General features: G+C 38.5%; 1 protein-coding gene across 1 annotated transcript in view; it reads left to right on the forward strand.

Annotated features, from left to right (window-relative positions):
- Positions 1-17,682, forward strand: part of CCDC7 (coiled-coil domain containing 7) — a 170,974-nt gene that overhangs the window by 86,355 nt on the left and 66,937 nt on the right. Inside the window, exons 7-8 of the mRNA XM_005885883.2 lie at positions 3,828-3,889; positions 5,569-5,625. Coding sequence (XP_005885945.1) covers positions 3,828-3,889; positions 5,569-5,625 — 119 coding nt within the window. The remainder of the gene's footprint in view (positions 1-3,827; positions 3,890-5,568; positions 5,626-17,682) is intronic.

Genomic DNA, 17,682 nt, shown 5'->3' on the forward strand with positions numbered 1-17,682 from the left:
TAAAATAAAGAGAAAATAAAATGACACTTTAAAAAATGGTAAAATGGTAGTAGTAATAATACTGGTTAAAAATAAAAATGTAGTAATTAAAAGGGTAAAATTAGGTGATGAAAAAAGAAAAAAAATTGGTTTCTTAATTAAAAGGTGGAAAAAGAATAATAAAAAATAAATAAATAATGTGCAGTAGTGAAGATCCTTCAGTTCTTCTACTCTTCTGTCTGGCACGCCTTAGTCCTGCCAGGTATTCAGGAGAATGTTGAATTTCCCTCCGATACACTGTTCCTCCGTGTTGTAAACCACAGTCCTGATTTTAAAGCAGGCCGTATTTGTTTCCCAGACTGCCTTTATTTGTGTTTACAGAAGAGTCAGTTCGTGGCTCTGCCTCTGGGTGGCAGTGTGTCTGGATTGACCTCCGAGGCTATAAGTCCTCTCTATCCAGTAGTTAGAGTTTATTTTCTCTATTGTACTTAAAACTGGTTTGGGAAAGTCCACTGCCCAGAGCTGGTTCTTTAATCATTACTCCCCGCTCTGTTTCCCAGGTTCCACAAAAACAACTTTCCCCTGCAGTCTCTGCGAGTGTCCCCAACTGGGCAATCCCATGCACTGGGTTTAATAATCAAACGCAAAGATTTAAGGGGAAGAGAAAAAAACAAGAGCCTGAGAAGTTGCGCGAATTTGCAACCCTCCACCTTCCAGCTCTGTGCGCAGTCTTCTCCGTGTGCCCTCTCTCTCCTGGCACCAAGCAACAGGCACACTGGCAAAATCTGAGGTTGCCTTTTTGCATCCAGTCCAGCTATGGGCTTATTTTTAGCGTTCCCTTCTGCCAGCAGCCCTGTGGGAGCCCTTCCACACTCGTGGATCAAGCTGGCCCCAAAGGCCGCGGACTTTGTGGGACGCAGACCTCCCCGCGCATGTTCCTCTCCCCAACCTGAATTGCAAACCGCACCTTCAGGCGAAATCTGACCTTTCTGTGAGGAGAAGCAGGGCTCCCCTAGTCGCACTGTCCCAGATCCGGTGTTTCCGGGTTAGCAGCCGATCTCTGGATGCCAGGTCTTTGGATGTATACGCTTCCAATAACAGCCACTCAAGATGGCGTGGTTCCCGCGGCTGAGCCGACACTCTGGGAGAGATTCCAGCTGCAGTCTCCAACCGTCCCCTTTCTCCGGGAGTCCTCTGCCTTTCCCAGCTGAAAACTGTGTCTCAGCTGAATATCCTCTCGGTGCTAGTTCTTTTTAAAAAATGTTTTTGAAACCTACTGTTATGCAAAAAGGTTGTATCAATTTACATTATCAATAGCAGTGTAGAAGTGTTCCCTGTCTCTACATTCTTACCAACACTTCTCTATTGTCTTTTTGATAATAGCCACCCTAACAGGTATGAGGTACTATTTCATTGTGGTTTTGATTTGTGTTTCCCTGATGATTAGTGATGTTGAGTACCTTTTCACGAATCTGTTGGCCATTTGTATGTCTTCTGTGGAAAATGTCTATTCATTTGTCTATTTCTTTGTGATTTTAAAAATTGGGTTATTTAGTATTTGTTATTGATTTGTATTAGCTGCTCATATATTTTGGACATTAATCTCTTATTAGGTATATAGTTTACAGATATTTTCTCCTTTTCTGTAGCTTTCCTTTTCATTTTGTTGATATTTCCTTCAGGGTACAGAAGCTTTCATATTTGATGCAATCGCATTTGTTTGTTTTTGCTCTTGTTGGCTGTGATTTTGGTGTAATACCCAAAGTATCATTGCCAATACCAATTTCAAGTAGTTTGTCCCCCATGTTTTTTTCTAGGAGTTTTATGGGTTCAGGTCTTACACTTAAACCTTTAATACATTTTGAGTTCATTTTGTGTTATGGTATAAGATGATGGTTCTATTTAAATCTTTTACCTGTACATATTCTGTTCTCCCAGCAACACTTATTGAATAGGCTATCCTTTCCCCATTGTGTATTCTTGGCATCCTTGTCAAAGAAGAATTGACTGCGTGCATGAGGGCTCTCTGTTTTGTTCCATTGGTCTGTATGTATTTTTTATGCCAGTACCACAATGCATTAATTGCTATAGTTTGAAATCAGGAAGTAAGATTCCTCCAGCTTTGTTGTTGTTGTTGTTCTTCTTCTTTTTTAAACCATTTTTTTTATTTTTCTGAAGAATTGGCTATTCAGGCTGTTTTCTGGTTCCATATGAATTTTTAGGATTCTTTCTCTTTTTTTTAAAAAAAACTTAATTTTTATTGTTGACACTATTCCAGATGTCCTTATTTTTCTCCCCTTTGCCCACCTCTACCCATCGCCTGCCCCCCTCCCTCTGGCCATCACCACACTGTGTCTATGGGTTATACATATGTGTTTTTTGGCTATTCCCTTCACCTTCTTTCATCCAGTCCCCCCTTACCCTCCCCTCTGTCAGCTGTCAGTCTTTTTCATATATCCATGCCTCAGTTTCTATTTTGTCAGTTTATTTTGTTAATTAGACTCCACTTGTAAGTGAAATCATGTGACATTTGTCTTTATCTGATTGGCTTATTTCACTTAGCATAATAATCTCCAGGTTCATTTATGCCATTGCAAAAAGTAAGATATTCTTCTTTTTCACAGCTACATAGTAATCCATTGTGTAAATGTCCCATAGCTTTTTTATCCACTCATCTACTGATCTGTTTCCAGATCTTGGCTATCATAAATAACCCTGCAATGAATATAAGGGTGGTTATATATTTTTGAATTGGTGTTTCAGGATTCTTAGGATATATTTCGAGAGTTGGAATCACTGGGTCAAGAGGCAGTTCAATTTTTAATTGTTTGAAGAAACTCCATATTTTCCACAGTGGATATACCAGTCTGCATTCTATTTTTGTGAAAAGTGCCATTGGAATTTTGATAGGGATTACATTGAATCTGTAGATCACTTGGGATAGTATGGACATTTCAACAATGTTAATTATTTAATTCCATGGAATATCTGTTCATTTGCTCCTCTATTATTCTGTTATTTTTAATCACATCTGGTATAGTAACTTATCTAAGTAAAAATTATCATTTATAAACAACTTGTTTTGCATTAAACATAAACCAAACCTTTTAATTTTATAGTGTTAAAATAGAAAGTACCTGTAATTGGGAAGGGCTACTGTTTATTATGCAATTACTTTATTGGTAGCTCCATCTATCACTGACTAGCCTTAAATGAATGAAGGGAGTGGTACATGAGTTGGTTCCAATGGGGTTGCATAATAGAGCATTGTTTAAGAGGCTCAGCTATATTCCCTTGAGCATCTTTGTGAGGCATGAAATTAGTTTCTAATCATATGTTAATATTAATCCCTGAAATTTAATTGTCTGATATTTGCTAGGTATTTTCCTTGTAACTTTACATTTACCTTTGGTCCTTACAAATGCTTTATGCAATAGGTACTCTAATACCTTAGTTTCAATAGATGAAGAAACTGAAGCTCAGAGAGGTTAAGTAACTTAAGTACCCAAAGTCACATAATAAGTAAGTAAAACACATTTTAAGCAAAGTATTTTAACTCTAAACTTGTATTTTAGTGCATACACATTAATAATAATTGACAAAAAGAAATTTCATGCTTCTACCCAATTTAATTTTGCTATTTTTGTTGTGAATATTGTTGGTATATCTATAGAATTTATAGAATTACAGAGTTTGACCTATTTACTTGCTAATAATTTACTTTACTGTCTGTGAATAAAGGCTAAAGAACATCTTAAATTTTATTTTAAAAACAGTAGATATCCTAGTTCTTATTTAAGAATCTTATTCTTTGATAATAAATGTTTTATTTATTGACATTTTAACAGGGATAGTGAAAGTCCACCAGAAGCAGTGCAAAGTTATGTAAATGTACAGCAGAAAATTGAAGGTGATCTTTTATATATGTTTGCCTTTATGATGTTTCCTAAATACATTAACATTTTGAGACTTATAGTTTAAAAGCTCATAGCCATAAAATTATACAATAGTAAATTTCAAAAGATGTTACTAGAGGGAAAGGAGGAGAGGTAGTAAAGGGTAAAGGGAGTCAAATATATGGTGATGAAAATATATTTGACTTTGGGTAGTAAACAGGTAGTGCAATACATAAATGATGTATCATAGAACTCTACACTTGAAACCTATAAAATTTTATTAACCAATGTCACCTCAATACATTTTTTTATTTTTTGTTAATCCTCACTGGAGGATATTTTTGCATTGATTTTTTAGAGTGCATGGAAGGGAGAGGGAGAAACAGAGAGAAACATCAATGTGAGAGAGACACATGAATTGGTTGCTTTCTGCATGCACCTCAACCAGGGCCGGGGAACCTGCAACCAAAGTACGTGCCCTTGACCAGAATCGAACCCTTCAGTCTGCGGGCTGACAGTGCTCTATCCACTGAGCCAAACTGGCTAGGGTACCTTGATATATTTAATTAAAAAGATACTTAATGGCGAATTTGAAAAAAAACAGTGAGTTTTATATTTTTAATAAAAATTCTTATTATATTGCAAATTCTAGGAGTGTATAAAATGAATACAATTTGGTTGTTGCTCCCATAAAACCCACAACTGACTAAAGGCACAAGCACATGCTATCACATTTTATAGTGTAATGCATGCTAATTGTTTGTATAATTCGCAGTGAGTCTACAGAAAGGAGCCAATTTGTTCAATTTGAGTGTTAGGAAGGTTTTATGCAACCTTAAAACATGAATAGGACTTAGTTAAGTGAAGAAGGGAGATATTTCGTACTTTAAGAAGATATAATATGAACAAACAGTATGAATGGGGAATTACAACTGGAATGGTATTAGACTAGACGAGTGGTCGGCAAACTCATTAGTCAACAGAACCAAATATCAACAATACAATGGTTGAAATTTCTTTTGAGAGCCAAATTTTTTAAACTTAAACTATATAGGTAGGTACATTGTTATTAATTAGGGTACTCCTAAGGCTTAGGAAGAGCCACACTCAAGGGGCCAAAGAGCCGCATGTGGCTCGTGAGCCACAGTTTGCCAACCACGGGACTAGACTATAAAGCAATAGTTAGGGATAAGGTAGGAGAGAGGGATTGACTGTTGCGCTAGGGATTTTTAAAAAATTAATTAATTAAATATAATAAGGACTCATTGACGATTTTTTCTAGGGAAGTGACATTGTTGCATTTAATTGAAAGATTATTCTGGCCACATGGTAGAAGCTAGATTAGGGGTCTGGGAGTAGGAAAGATAAGTTATTACTGTATATAAGTGCCTATGTTAGAGCACAAGTGAAAAAGAAGGGTCATATTTGAGAAATATGTGCCTGGTAAAATAGACAAAACTTGGTGATTGGATATGAAAGGAAGGGGGATTATATGATGGTAACATTAAGAGAATATAAGATGAAAACCAAGTTTTGTCAAAAAAATGATGATTTCACATCACTCAGTTATAGATATTACCATTGTTACCCAATTGGGAGGATCTACATGTTGGTAGCTCTATTGTTTTTCTTAGAATTTTTTTCTTTTGAATGAATTATTATATTTGAAACAACAAATTCACCATTATTTCAGAATTCATAAAAACTCACTCAACTGAAGACTTTATAGAAGTTTCTGCATCTGAATCACGTAAGTTTCCACTTATTTAAGCATCAGTGTTACTAACCTCTATTGAGGGCATTGATTTCTATAATTTCCTACAATTTAAAGTAATAATTATTAAGTTATAACATAGATTCCCTGAATTTTAGAGTCATACAATCAAGCTGGTTATCAAGCAAGTATTGACATTTCTAGTTAAGGCTACATGTTACGAAAAATAGACTCATTTTTGAGGAGTACCATGATATTACTGGGAATGGAGGATTTTAGTTGTGATTAGAGTGTACTAAAAAGTTGCAGGAGTGGCAGGCCTTTAAGATGGAGCAGTAATAAAATTAAGAGATTGTTTTTAGATTTTGTTACTATTAATTATAGATCATCTCATAAACACTAATGCTACTGGTAGATACTCAGCTGTAGTCACAGCTGCTAGAACTAGGATGTGAAAGTTCTGACAACTTGTCAACAGGAAGGAGGCATTACCTTACTTATGTCTTAGTAATGGACAGAATTTTCTAACAATCATGTAATATATACTATGGAATATAGTTTAGAAATGGAAAATAAGAATTAGAAATAGTTGATGGGAATCCTGTCCTCTTTCAACATGAGCTTTAAACCCTAATGTTGCCATGTATAAAACAAAGACAGATATACATTCCTTAGTATTGCCAGGTTCTATATAGACTTCTGATCAAGAGATTCTATCTAGGTAGGATAGAAAGGTATCTAGAGCTTTGGAATGGATAGTGAAAGCCTCTCTCTACATCAAACCCTCTGCACATCTACAGAGCTGTCTCTTAATCTGTGTGGCTTGCTTCTCTTTAGTACTGTGTCCCATTAATTCTAGTTGCCAAAACTCTAAACGTTGTCTTTGAATTCAAGGAAACTTCTTTTGCTGTGACCTAGAAACACCAGGCAATAAGCTGGCATGAATGTCATAAGTCTTTTTCCTTTTTTTTTTTTTCAGGGATTACTGCCTTGTGCTTTCTGTTCTCCAATGTCTGAACATTGCTGTTCCTTTATTTTTGTCCAGTTTTTCATTATTTAAAGGTGGAAGGGTAATTCTGGTCCATGATGCTTCATTATGGTTTAAAAAAGAAGTCTCATGCCTACTTATATGCCAATGGAACACATCCTCCAACAACAAAAAAGTTCCCAAAAATATAATAGTAGAAATTTTTCCTTTCAGCATTATTTTGTTTTGGTTTCGGTGTACAGTACAGTGGCTAGACAATCACAAACCTTAGAGTGTTTCCTCCCCTCCCCCCCATAACTTCAGCACCCACCTGGCACCACACATAGTTATTGCAACACTATTGACTATACTCCCCAGGCTTTAACCAGCATCCTTGTGACTATTTTGTAACTACCGATTTGTACATTCTAATCCCTCCACCTTTTTAAACAGTATCTAAAGCTCCTTCCCTCTGAGAACCAGTGGGTTCTCTGTGTTCATGAGTTGTTTTCAATGTGTTTGTTCATTTATTTTGTTCTTTATATTCCACACATAAGTGAAGTCACATGGTATTTGTCTTTCTCAGATTGACTTATATCAATGAACATAATACCCTCTAGGTCCATCCATGCTGTCACAAATGGTAAATTTTCATTTTTTTAAATGGCTGAGTAATACTCTACTGTATATATGTAACACTTCTTTATCCAATCATCTATTATTGGGCACTTGGGTTGCTTCCATATCTTGGCTATTGTACATAATGCTGCAACAAACATGCATATATTCTTTCAAATTAGTGGTTTGGTTTTATTCAGATAAATACCAGGAGTGGAATTGTTGGGTCATAAGGCAGTTCCATTTTAAATTTTTTAAGAAACATCCATAATGTTGTCCCAGGTGGCTGAAACGTATGCATTTCCACCAACAATGCATGAGGATTCCTTTTTCTCCATATCCTCACCAACACTTGCCACTTGTGGATTTATTAATGACTAGAGGCCTGGTGCACAAAAATTTGTGCACTCGGGGGACGGGGGTCCCTCAGCCCGGCCTGTGCCCTCTCACAGTCTGGGACCCCTCGGGGGATGACCACCTGCTGGCTTAAGCCCGCTCCCTGGGGAATTGGGCCTAAGCTGGCAGTCAGACATCCCTCTGGCAACCCGGGAGCCCTCGGGGGATATCTATTTGCCAGTGGGGAGCAGGCCTAAGCTGCAGTCAGACATCCTTAGTGCTGCTGAGGAGGCAGGAGAGGCTCCCACCACCACCACTGTACTGGCAGCCTTCAGCCTGGCTTGTGGCTGAGCAGAGCTCCTCCTGCATTGAGCATCTGCCCCCTGGTGATCAGTGTGTGTCATAGTGACCAGTCATTCCCAGTCGTTCTGCTGTTAGGGTCAATTTGCATATTACCCTTTTATTATATAGGAGTGCCTGGTCAGCCTGGGTGAGGGGATAATGGCTGTTTGCAGGCTGGCCATAGCCCCTTCAGGGTGGGGGTCCCCCCTGGGGTGCCTGGCCAGCCTGGGTGAGGGGCTGAGGGCTGTTGTAGGCTGCCCACAGCCCCTTCAGGGTAGGGGTTCCCCCTGGGGTGCCTGGCCAGCCTGGATGAGGGGCTGATGGCTGTCTGCAGGCTGGCCATAGCACCTTCAGTGTGGGGGTCCCCACTGGGGTGCCTGGCCATCCTGGGTGAGGGGCTGAGCGCCATTTGCAGGCTGGCCATAGCACCTTCAGGGTCGGGGGGTCCTGCTGGAGTGCCTGGCCAGTTTGGGTGAGTGGCTGATGGCAGTTTTCAGGCTGGCCAAGCCCCCCAGCAGGGACCCTCACCCCATGAGAGTGTGGCCAGCCTGGGTGAGTGGCTGATGGCTGTTTGCAGGCTGGCCACAGCCCCTTCAGTGAGGGGGTCCCCAGTGGGGTGCCTAGCCATCCTGGGTGAGGGGTTGAGGGCCATTTTCAGGCTGGCCACAGCCCCATCAGTGTGGGGGTCCCCACTGGGGTGCCTGGCCAGGGCAACCAAGCCTCATGCTTGCTCCAACTCCAAGGCTGCCGACCACCATCTTGGTTGGGTTAATTTGCATATAGTCACTCTGATTGGCTGGTGGGTGTGGCTTAGGGTGTAGTGAAGGTACAGTCAATTAGCATCTTTGTTTTTATTAGTGTAGATTCTGATAGGTGTGAGCTAATATCTTATTATGATTTTGATTTGCATTTAAACCATAAATGCAATGCTTATGACATTAAGCATCTTTTCATATGTCTATTAGAGAAGTGTCTATTCAGGTTCTCTGCCCATTTTTAATTGGTTTGTATTCTTTGGTGTTGAAAAGTATGAGTTCTTATAAATTTTAATATTAACCTCTTATCAGATGTATCATTGATGAATAGCTTCTTCCATTCAATAGGTTGTCTTTTCAATTTTTTGATGTTTTGCTTGGCTATTCAAAACTTTTTAGTTTGATATAGTGCCATTTGTTTATTTTTTTTTGTTTGTTTCCCCTGCCCAAGGATATATGTCAGAAAAAATATTGCTACAAGAAATGTCTGAGATTTTACTGACTATTATTTTCTAGGATTATTATGGTTTTGAATCTTACGTTTAAATCTTAATCCATTTTGAGTTTATTCTTGTATATGGTGTAAGGTGTACTCATTTCAATTTTTTGCATGTCTGTCCAATTTTCTCAGCACCATTTATTATAATAGATTTTTTTTACCCCATGGTTATGTTTTTCCTCCTTTGTCAAATATTAATTGATCATATAGATTTATTTCTGGGCCATCTCTTCTGTTCCATTAATCTATATATCTAAATTTTTGGATGATTTGTTCTAGTTCTGTGAAATACATAATTGATATTTTGATAGGAATTATGTTGCAAGTGTAGATTGCTTTTGGTAGTATGGACATTTTAATGATGTTAATTATTTCTATCCATGAACATGGTATGTGATTCCACTTATTTGTATCTTCTTCAGTTTCCTTCTTTAGTATCTTCTAATTTTCTGAGTATAGTTCTTTTACCTCCTTGTTTATATTCTTAGGTATTTAATTATTTTAATGCATTTGTAAATGTGATTGGTTTCTTAGTTTCCCTTCCGGATAGTTCATTATTGGTGTATACAAATACCACTGATTTATGAATATTAATTTTGTATCCTACTATCTTACTGAATGTCTATATCAATCATAGTTGTTGTGTTTTTTGTTTGTTTGTTTTTCTTGGTGAAATTTTTAAGGTTTTCAACATGCAGTATTATGTCATCTGAAAATGACAGTTTTACATCTTCCTTTCCAATTTGGATGCCTTTTATTTCTTCTTTTAGTCTGATTGCTGTGCCTAGGGCTTCCACTACTATGTTGAACAAGAGTGGTGAAAGTGAACATCCCTTTCTTGTTCCTGATATTAAGGGAAACGGTTTTAGTTTTTGCCCATTGAGTATGATGTTGACTGGGTTTGTCACATATGGCCTTTATTATGTTGAGGTATGTTCCCTTTATTCCCACTTTTCTGAGAGTTTGTATCCTAAATAGGTGCTGGATTTTGTGAAATTCTTTTTCTATGTCTATAGATAAGATCATATAATTTTCATTTTGTTTATGTGGTGTGTCAGGTGAATTGATTTGCAGATATTGTACCAATCTTGCATCCCAGGAATAAATCTCATATGATCATGGTGTTTAATATTTTAATGTATTTCTGGATTTGGTTTGGTAATATTGTGTTGAGGATTTTTGCATCCATGTTCATCAGGGAAATTAGCCTATAATTTTTGTCTTTGTAGTGTCTTCATTTGGTGTTGGAATTTGATTTGGGTAATACTGTTTTTGTAAAATGAGAGTGGGAGTCTTTACTCCCCTTGCATTTTTTGGAATAGTTTGAGAAGGATAGATGTTAGTTCTTTTTTGAATATTTGGTGAAATTCACATGTGAAGCCATCCAGACCAGGACTTTTGTTCGCTGGAGTTTTTTTTTTTTTATTATTATTAAATTAGTTGTAATTAGTCTGTTCAGATTTCCTATTTCTTCTTGATTCATTTGTGGAAGATTGTGTTTCTAGGAATTTATTCATTTATTTCATATTGTGCAATTTGTTGGTGTATAGATGTTTGTAATATCTATGTATATAAAAGCCTAAGTGACCATTACAACCAAACAACCAGAACAATTGTAATGACCGGTCAACCAGTCGCTATGATGTGCACTGACTACCAGGGGGAAGACACTCAATGCAGGAGCTTCCCCCTGGTGGTCAGTGTGCTCCCACAGTCAACCTTCTGTGGCCCTAGCCGACCAGTCCCCAATAGGCCTCGATCACTGACCAGGCAAAGGGACCCCACTCATTCTTGAATTTGTGCACTGGGCCTCTAGTTTTCTTATAATCTTTTGAATTTCTGTGGTGTCAGTTGTTACTTCTCCTCTTTCATTTCTGATTATATTTATTTGAATCATCTCTCTTTCTTGATGAATCTGGTTAAATGTTTACCAATCTTGTTTATCTTTTCAAACAATGAGCTCTTGTATTGATCTTTTGTATTGTTATTTTAGATTCTATTTCATTTATTTCTGGTCTGATCTTTTTTATTTCCTTCATTCTACTCACTTTGTGCTTTGTTTGCTGTTCTTTTTATAATTTCTTTAGGCATAAGGCTAGATTGTTTGAGTTTTTAAAATTTTATTATGTATTGTTTTTGGGTATATAGCTTAGTTGGTTAGACAACCATATCCTATAAAATAAAAGCCTAATATGCTAAGTGTCCGGTCGTCCAATCAGACATTCAACCAATCAAAGCATAATATGCTAATGATATGCTAAGGCCGCTCAAATGCTTGCTATGATATGCACTGACCACCAGAGGGCAGACACTCTGACTGGTAGGTGAGCTTGTTGCTGGGGTCCAGCCAATTGGGACTGAGTGAGATGGGCCAGAAACACCCTGGAGCCCTCCTGTGGTCCGTCCCTGGCTGGCCAACCTCCCGCATCCCTCCCTGGCCCTGATCATGCACCAGTGGGGTCCCTTGGCCTGGCCTGGGCCCTCTCATAATCTGGGATCCTTTGGGGGATGTCAGAGAGCCAGTTTTGGCCCAATCCTGCAGGCCAGGCCGAGGAAACCCACTGGTGCACAAATTCGTTCACCGGGTCTCTGGTACTTTATGAAGTATTGCCCTTTGATGTCTCCATTACTCCAACTGGCACCATACATAGTCATCACAATATTATTGTCTATATTTCCTATGCTTTTCTTACTTCCCTGTGACTATGTTGTACCAATTTGTGCTTCTTAATCCCTTCACCTCTTTCAGTCAGTGTCCTAACACCCCCTTCACTCTAGCACCTACAAGTTCTCTCTTTATATCTATGAGTCTGTTTCAATTTTGTTTGTTCATTTATTTTCTTTGTTCATTTTTTAAAATATATTTATGATTTCAGAGAGGAAGGGAGAGGGAGAGAGAGGTAGAAACATCAATGATGAGAGAGAATCATTGATTGGCTGCCTCTTGCCTGCCCCCTACTGGGGATTGATACTGCAACCCGGGCATGTGCCCTTTGCTGGAATTGAACCTGGGACCCTTCAGTCCACAGGCTGACGCTCTATCCACTGAGCCAAACCTACTAGGGTCATTTATTTTGTTCTTTAGATTTCACATATAAGTGAAACCATATGATATTTGTCTTTGACTGACTTATTTCACTAAGCATAACTTCTAGGTCCATCCATGCTGTTGAAAATGATAACATTTCATTATTATTTTCATTTATATTCAGCTTTTATATCCACTCATCTATGGGCACTTGGGTTGCTTCCATAGCTTGGCTATGGTAAATAACCCTGCAATGAACATAGGGGGTGCATATATTCTTTAGAATTAGTGTTTTGTGTTTCTATGGTTAAATCCCTAGAAGTAGAATCAGTGATTTTAAAGGCCCATTTATTTTTAAAATTTTAAGGACCCTCCATACTGTTTTCCATAGTGACTGCACCTGTCAGCATTCCCACCAACAATACATGAAGGTTCTCATTCTCCATATCCTCACCAACACTTGCCATTTGTGGATTTACTGAAGACAGCCATTCTGACAGGTGTGAGTTGATATCTTATTGTGGTTTTAATTTGCATTTCTCTGGCTATTGGTGATGTTGACCATCTTTCACATGTCTATTGACTATATGATCTGTTTGGAGAAATGCCTATTTGGGTCCTCTGCCATTTTTTAAGTGGATTTTTTTTGTTTTTCTTGTTGTTGAGTAGCATGATGTCAGAGTCAGCAGGTCACTTATTGGTGGCAGGGCAGATGGAGAAGCCATGAGAAGTTGTGGGTGTATAAGAATGAGTCTTTATTGCAGAAGCTAGTGGCCATATAGCCATCAGACAAAACAATTCTTTACAGCAAAGTCTATACAGGCAGGCAGCTGGACACTGGCTGGTGAACACATATCCTTTTCTACACAGTAGTAGCATTAGTCTCTGTACTCACAGTCCTTAGCTGAGCAGCTGGCACTATCTCAGCTCTCTGGCTCAGCAGCTTCTCCTGTGTTCCCTTCCCAGAACACTGGCTGATTAACATGGTAGCTATATCTGAACCCTCTATGAGCTCTTAGCCTTATATTGTGGCAGTACCAGCTCTCAGCTCTGTCTGAGCTCTCTACACACATTGGAGCTATTTCTCTGTGCTCCTGCCTCTGCTTCTTGGAGTTCTCTGCCCAGCTGCTCTCTCTAACAGATTAACTGGTCAGTAATTTGTATATTACTCCAGAGACAAAGAAGGCTGATTGTCAACAGTGACATCAATCATATTTTGGCTACAGAAGTGCACAGTATACTGTATGTCCTCGAACCCGCTCGATATCTTAACCTGATTATGATTCCCAGGCTCAGAGTCCTTGGACATCCCGTTTAGGCTCATGCCAGAATGGCCTTGAACATCCCAGTGTATGAATACAAGATCTCTGTGCCCTCATTGGCATGGTTCCAAAATATGAGTTTTGAATAAATGTTGGATATTAACCCCTTATCAGATGTATCATTGTCAAATATGTTGTCTCATGTAGTAGGTTGTCTCTTCATTTTTTTGATGGTTTCTTTTGTAGTTTAAAATTTTTTTAGTTTGACGTAACCCCATTTGTTTATTTTTTTGTTTTGTTTCCTTTGCCCAAGGAGATGTATCAGAAAAAAGATTGCTCTGAGAAATGTCAGATATTTTACTGTATATGCTTTTTCTAGGATTTTTATGGTTTTGAGTCTTACATGTAAGTCTTTAATCCATTTTGAATTTATTCTTGTGTATGTTGTAAGAAGTTTCATTTTGTTGCACTTATCTGTTCAATTTGTCCAAGACCATTAATAGAATAGACTATATTTACCCCATTGTGTGTTTTTGCTTATAGATATGGGTTTATTTCGGGAATCTCTATTCTGTTTCATTGATCTATGTCTGTTTTTATGGTGATACCATGCTGTTTTGATTACTATGGCCTTGTAGTATAACTTTATATTGGGTAACCTGGTACCTCCAAATTTTTTCTTCTTTCTCATATAGCTGAGGCAGTTTTTTTGTGTAGTCCCATATACATTTTTGGATTATTTGTTTTAGTCCTGCAAAAATATGCCATTGGTATTTTGACTGGGCTTGCTTTCAAGCTATAGATGGCTTTTGGTAATATGGATATCTTAATGATGTTAATTCTTTGTATTCATGAATACGATATATGCCTCCATTTATTTGTATCTTCTTTTTTAAAAATACTTTATTGATTAAAGTATTACATATGTCTCTCCTTTCCCCCCCATTGTCCTCTCCCAGGCCACTCCCACTTTCCAGCATATGCCCTCACCCCCATATTGTCTATGTCCATTGGTTATGTATATGCATGCATACAAGTCCTTTGGTTGATCTCTTCCCCCTCACCCCTTCCGCTGCCATCCTTCTGAGGTTTGAAAGTCTGTTCAATGCTTCTTTGCCTCTGGATCTGCTTTTTTTTTTTTATCAGTTTATGTTCATTATATTCCACAAATGAATGAGATCATGTGATATTTACCTTTCTATGACAGGCTTATTTCCCTTAGTATAATGCTCTCCAGTTCCATCTGTGCTGTTGCAAATGGTAAGAATTCCTTCCTTTTTACAGCAGCATAGTATTCCATTGTATAGATATACCAGAATTTTTAATCCACTCATCTGCTGATGGGCACTTAGGCTGTTTCTAAATCTTAGCTCTTGTAAATTGAGCTGCTATGAACATAGGGATGCATATGTCCTTTTGGATTGGTGTTTCTCATATAGCTGAGGCAATATGATTTTTTTGGATATATTCCTAGAAGTGGGATTACTGGGTCAAATGGGAGTTCCATTTTTAATTTTTTATTTATATATTTATTTATTTATTTATTTATTTATTTATTTATATTGCTTAAAGTATTACAAAGGGTATTACATATGTGTCCTTTATTTTCCCCGCCCTTGACATTTCCCCGGCTTCCCCTACCCCCCAGTGTCTTATGTCCATTGGTTATGCTAATGGTCTTTATTATCCATGAATGAGTGAGATCATGTGGTATTTTTCCTTCATTGACTGGCTTATTTCACTTAGCATAATGCTCTCCAGTTCCATCCATGCTGTTGCAAATGGTAAGAGTTCCTTCTTTTTTACAGCAGCATAGTATTCCATCGTGTAGATGTACCACAGTTTTCTAATCCATTCATCTACTGATGGGCACTTAGGCTGTTTCCAAATCTTAGCTATGGTGAATTGTGCTGCTATGAACATAGGGGTGCATATATCCTTTCTGATTGGTGTTTTTGGTTTCTTGGGATATATTCCTAGAAGTGGGATCACAGGGTCAAATGGGAGTTCCATTTCCAGTTTTTTGAGGAAACTCCATACTGTCTTCCATAGTGGCTGCACCAGTCTGCATTCCCACCAGCAGTGCACAAGTGTTCCTTTTTCTCCACATCCTCTCCAGCACTTGTCGTTTGTTGATTTGTTGATGATAGCCATTCTGACAGGTGTGAGATGGTACCTCATTGTTGTTTTGATTTGCATCTCTCGGATGATTAGTGACTTTGAGCATGTTTTCATATGTCTCTTGGCTTTCTGAATGTCCTCTTTTGAAAGGTGTCTATTTAGGTCCTTTGCCCATTTTTTGATTGGATTGTTTATCTTCCTTTTGTTAAGTTGTATGAGTTCCCTATAAATTTTGGAGATTAGGCCCTTATCAGATATAATGTTGGCAAATATGTTCTCCCATGTAGTGGGCTTTCTTGTTGTTTTGTTGATGGTTTCTTTTGCTGTGCAGAAACTTTTTATTTTGATGTAGTCCCATTTGTTTATTTTCTCTTTAGTTTCCAATGCCCTAGGATCTGTATCGGTGAAGAAATTGCTTCGGCATATGTCTGAGATTTTGTTGCCTTTGGATTCTTCTAGTATTTTTATGGTTTCCTGTCGTATATTTAAGTCCTTTATCCATTTTGAGTTTATTTTTGTGTATGGTGTAAGTTGGTGGTCTAGTTTCATTTTCTTGCATGTATCTGTCCAATTTTCCCAGCACCATTTATTGAAGAGACTGTCTTGACTCCATTGTATGTTCTTGCCTCCTTTGTCAAATATTAATTGAGCGTATTGGTTGGGGCTGATTTCTGGGCTTTCTATTCTATTCCATTGATCTATATGTCTGTTCTTGTGCCAGTACCAGGCAGTTTTGAGAACAGTGGCTTTGTAATACAGCTTGATATCTGGTATTGAGATCCCACCTACTTTGTTCTTTCTCAGGATTGCTGCAGCTATTCGGGGTCTTTTTTTATTCCAGATGAATTTTTGGAGAGTTCGTTCTAGATCTGTGAAGTATGCCGTTGGTATTTTAATGGGAAGTGCGTTGAATTTATAGATTGCTTTGGGTAGTATGGACATTTTAATGATGTTGATTCTACCAATCCATGAACACGGTATGTTCTTCCATCTGTTTATGTCTTCCTCTATCTCTTTTTTCAAAGTCCTGTAGTTTTCTGAGTAGAGGTCTTTTACCTCTTTAGTTAAGCTTATTCCTAGGTAGCTTAATTTTTTTGGTGCGATGGTAAATGGGACTGTGGGCGCTGCCATCTTTGAGGGTGGGGCAGTCAATTAGCATATTCCCTCCTTATTGGCTGTGGGCACCGCCATCTTTGCGATGGCATGAGGGTCAATTAGCATATTCCCTCTTTATTAGTTAGGATTGTCTTAGCAAGCATCTTGTGCAGAGTAGAAGTTTTTAATTTTAATAAAGTTCAACTTTTTAGTTTTTTCTTTCATGAATTGTGCTTTTGGTGTTTTATCTAAACTATTATCTTTAAATGCTAATCTAGATTTTATCCTATATTATATTCTAGAAGTTTTATAGTTTTATATTTTATATTTAAATCTGTGATCCATTTTGAGTTAATCTTTGTAAAGGATGTAATGTCTGTCTAGATTATTATATTTTTTTGGCATGTAAATTTCCAGTTTGTCCAGTCTCATATGTTGAAAAGACTAATCTATTTCCATTAAGACTAACCTTTTTGCCTTTGTTCTTTCGCCAAAGACCAGTTGACTATATTTGTATGAGTTTATTTCTGGGATCTCTACTCAGTTCCATTGATCTGTTTGTTTATCCTTTTGCAAACTCTCTGAATTATTGTAGGTTTTCTAGTAAGTCTTAAATTTGGATAGTGTCAGTTATTCTGCTTTATTCTTTAAATAGTGGCCCAGTGCACAAAATTCATGCACAGAGGGATGTCCCTCAGCCCGGCCTGCACCCTCTCCAATCTGGGACCCCCTGTGGGATTGGGCTTAAACCGGCAGTCAGACATCCCTCTCACAATCCAGGGCTGCTGGCTTCTAACTGCTCACCTGCCTGCCTGCCTGATTGCCCCTAACCACTCTGCCTGCAGCCTGCTTGCCCCCAACTGTCCCCCAACCGGCCTTCTCGCCCCCCCTTGCTGGCCTGATCGCCCCCAACTTCCCCCCCTCGCTGTTCTGATCGCCCCCAATGGCCCCCCCTGCCATCCTGCTTGCCCCCTACTGCCCTCCCCGCTGGCCTGCTTGACCCCAACTGCCCCATCTACCGGCCTGCTCACCCCCAACTGCCCCCCATGCCACCATGCTTGCCCCAAACT

The sequence above is a fragment of the Myotis brandtii genome, unplaced genomic scaffold, assembly GCF_000412655.1.
Source record: "Myotis brandtii unplaced genomic scaffold, ASM41265v1 scaffold933, whole genome shotgun sequence".
NCBI lineage: Eukaryota > Metazoa > Chordata > Mammalia > Chiroptera > Vespertilionidae > Myotis > Myotis brandtii.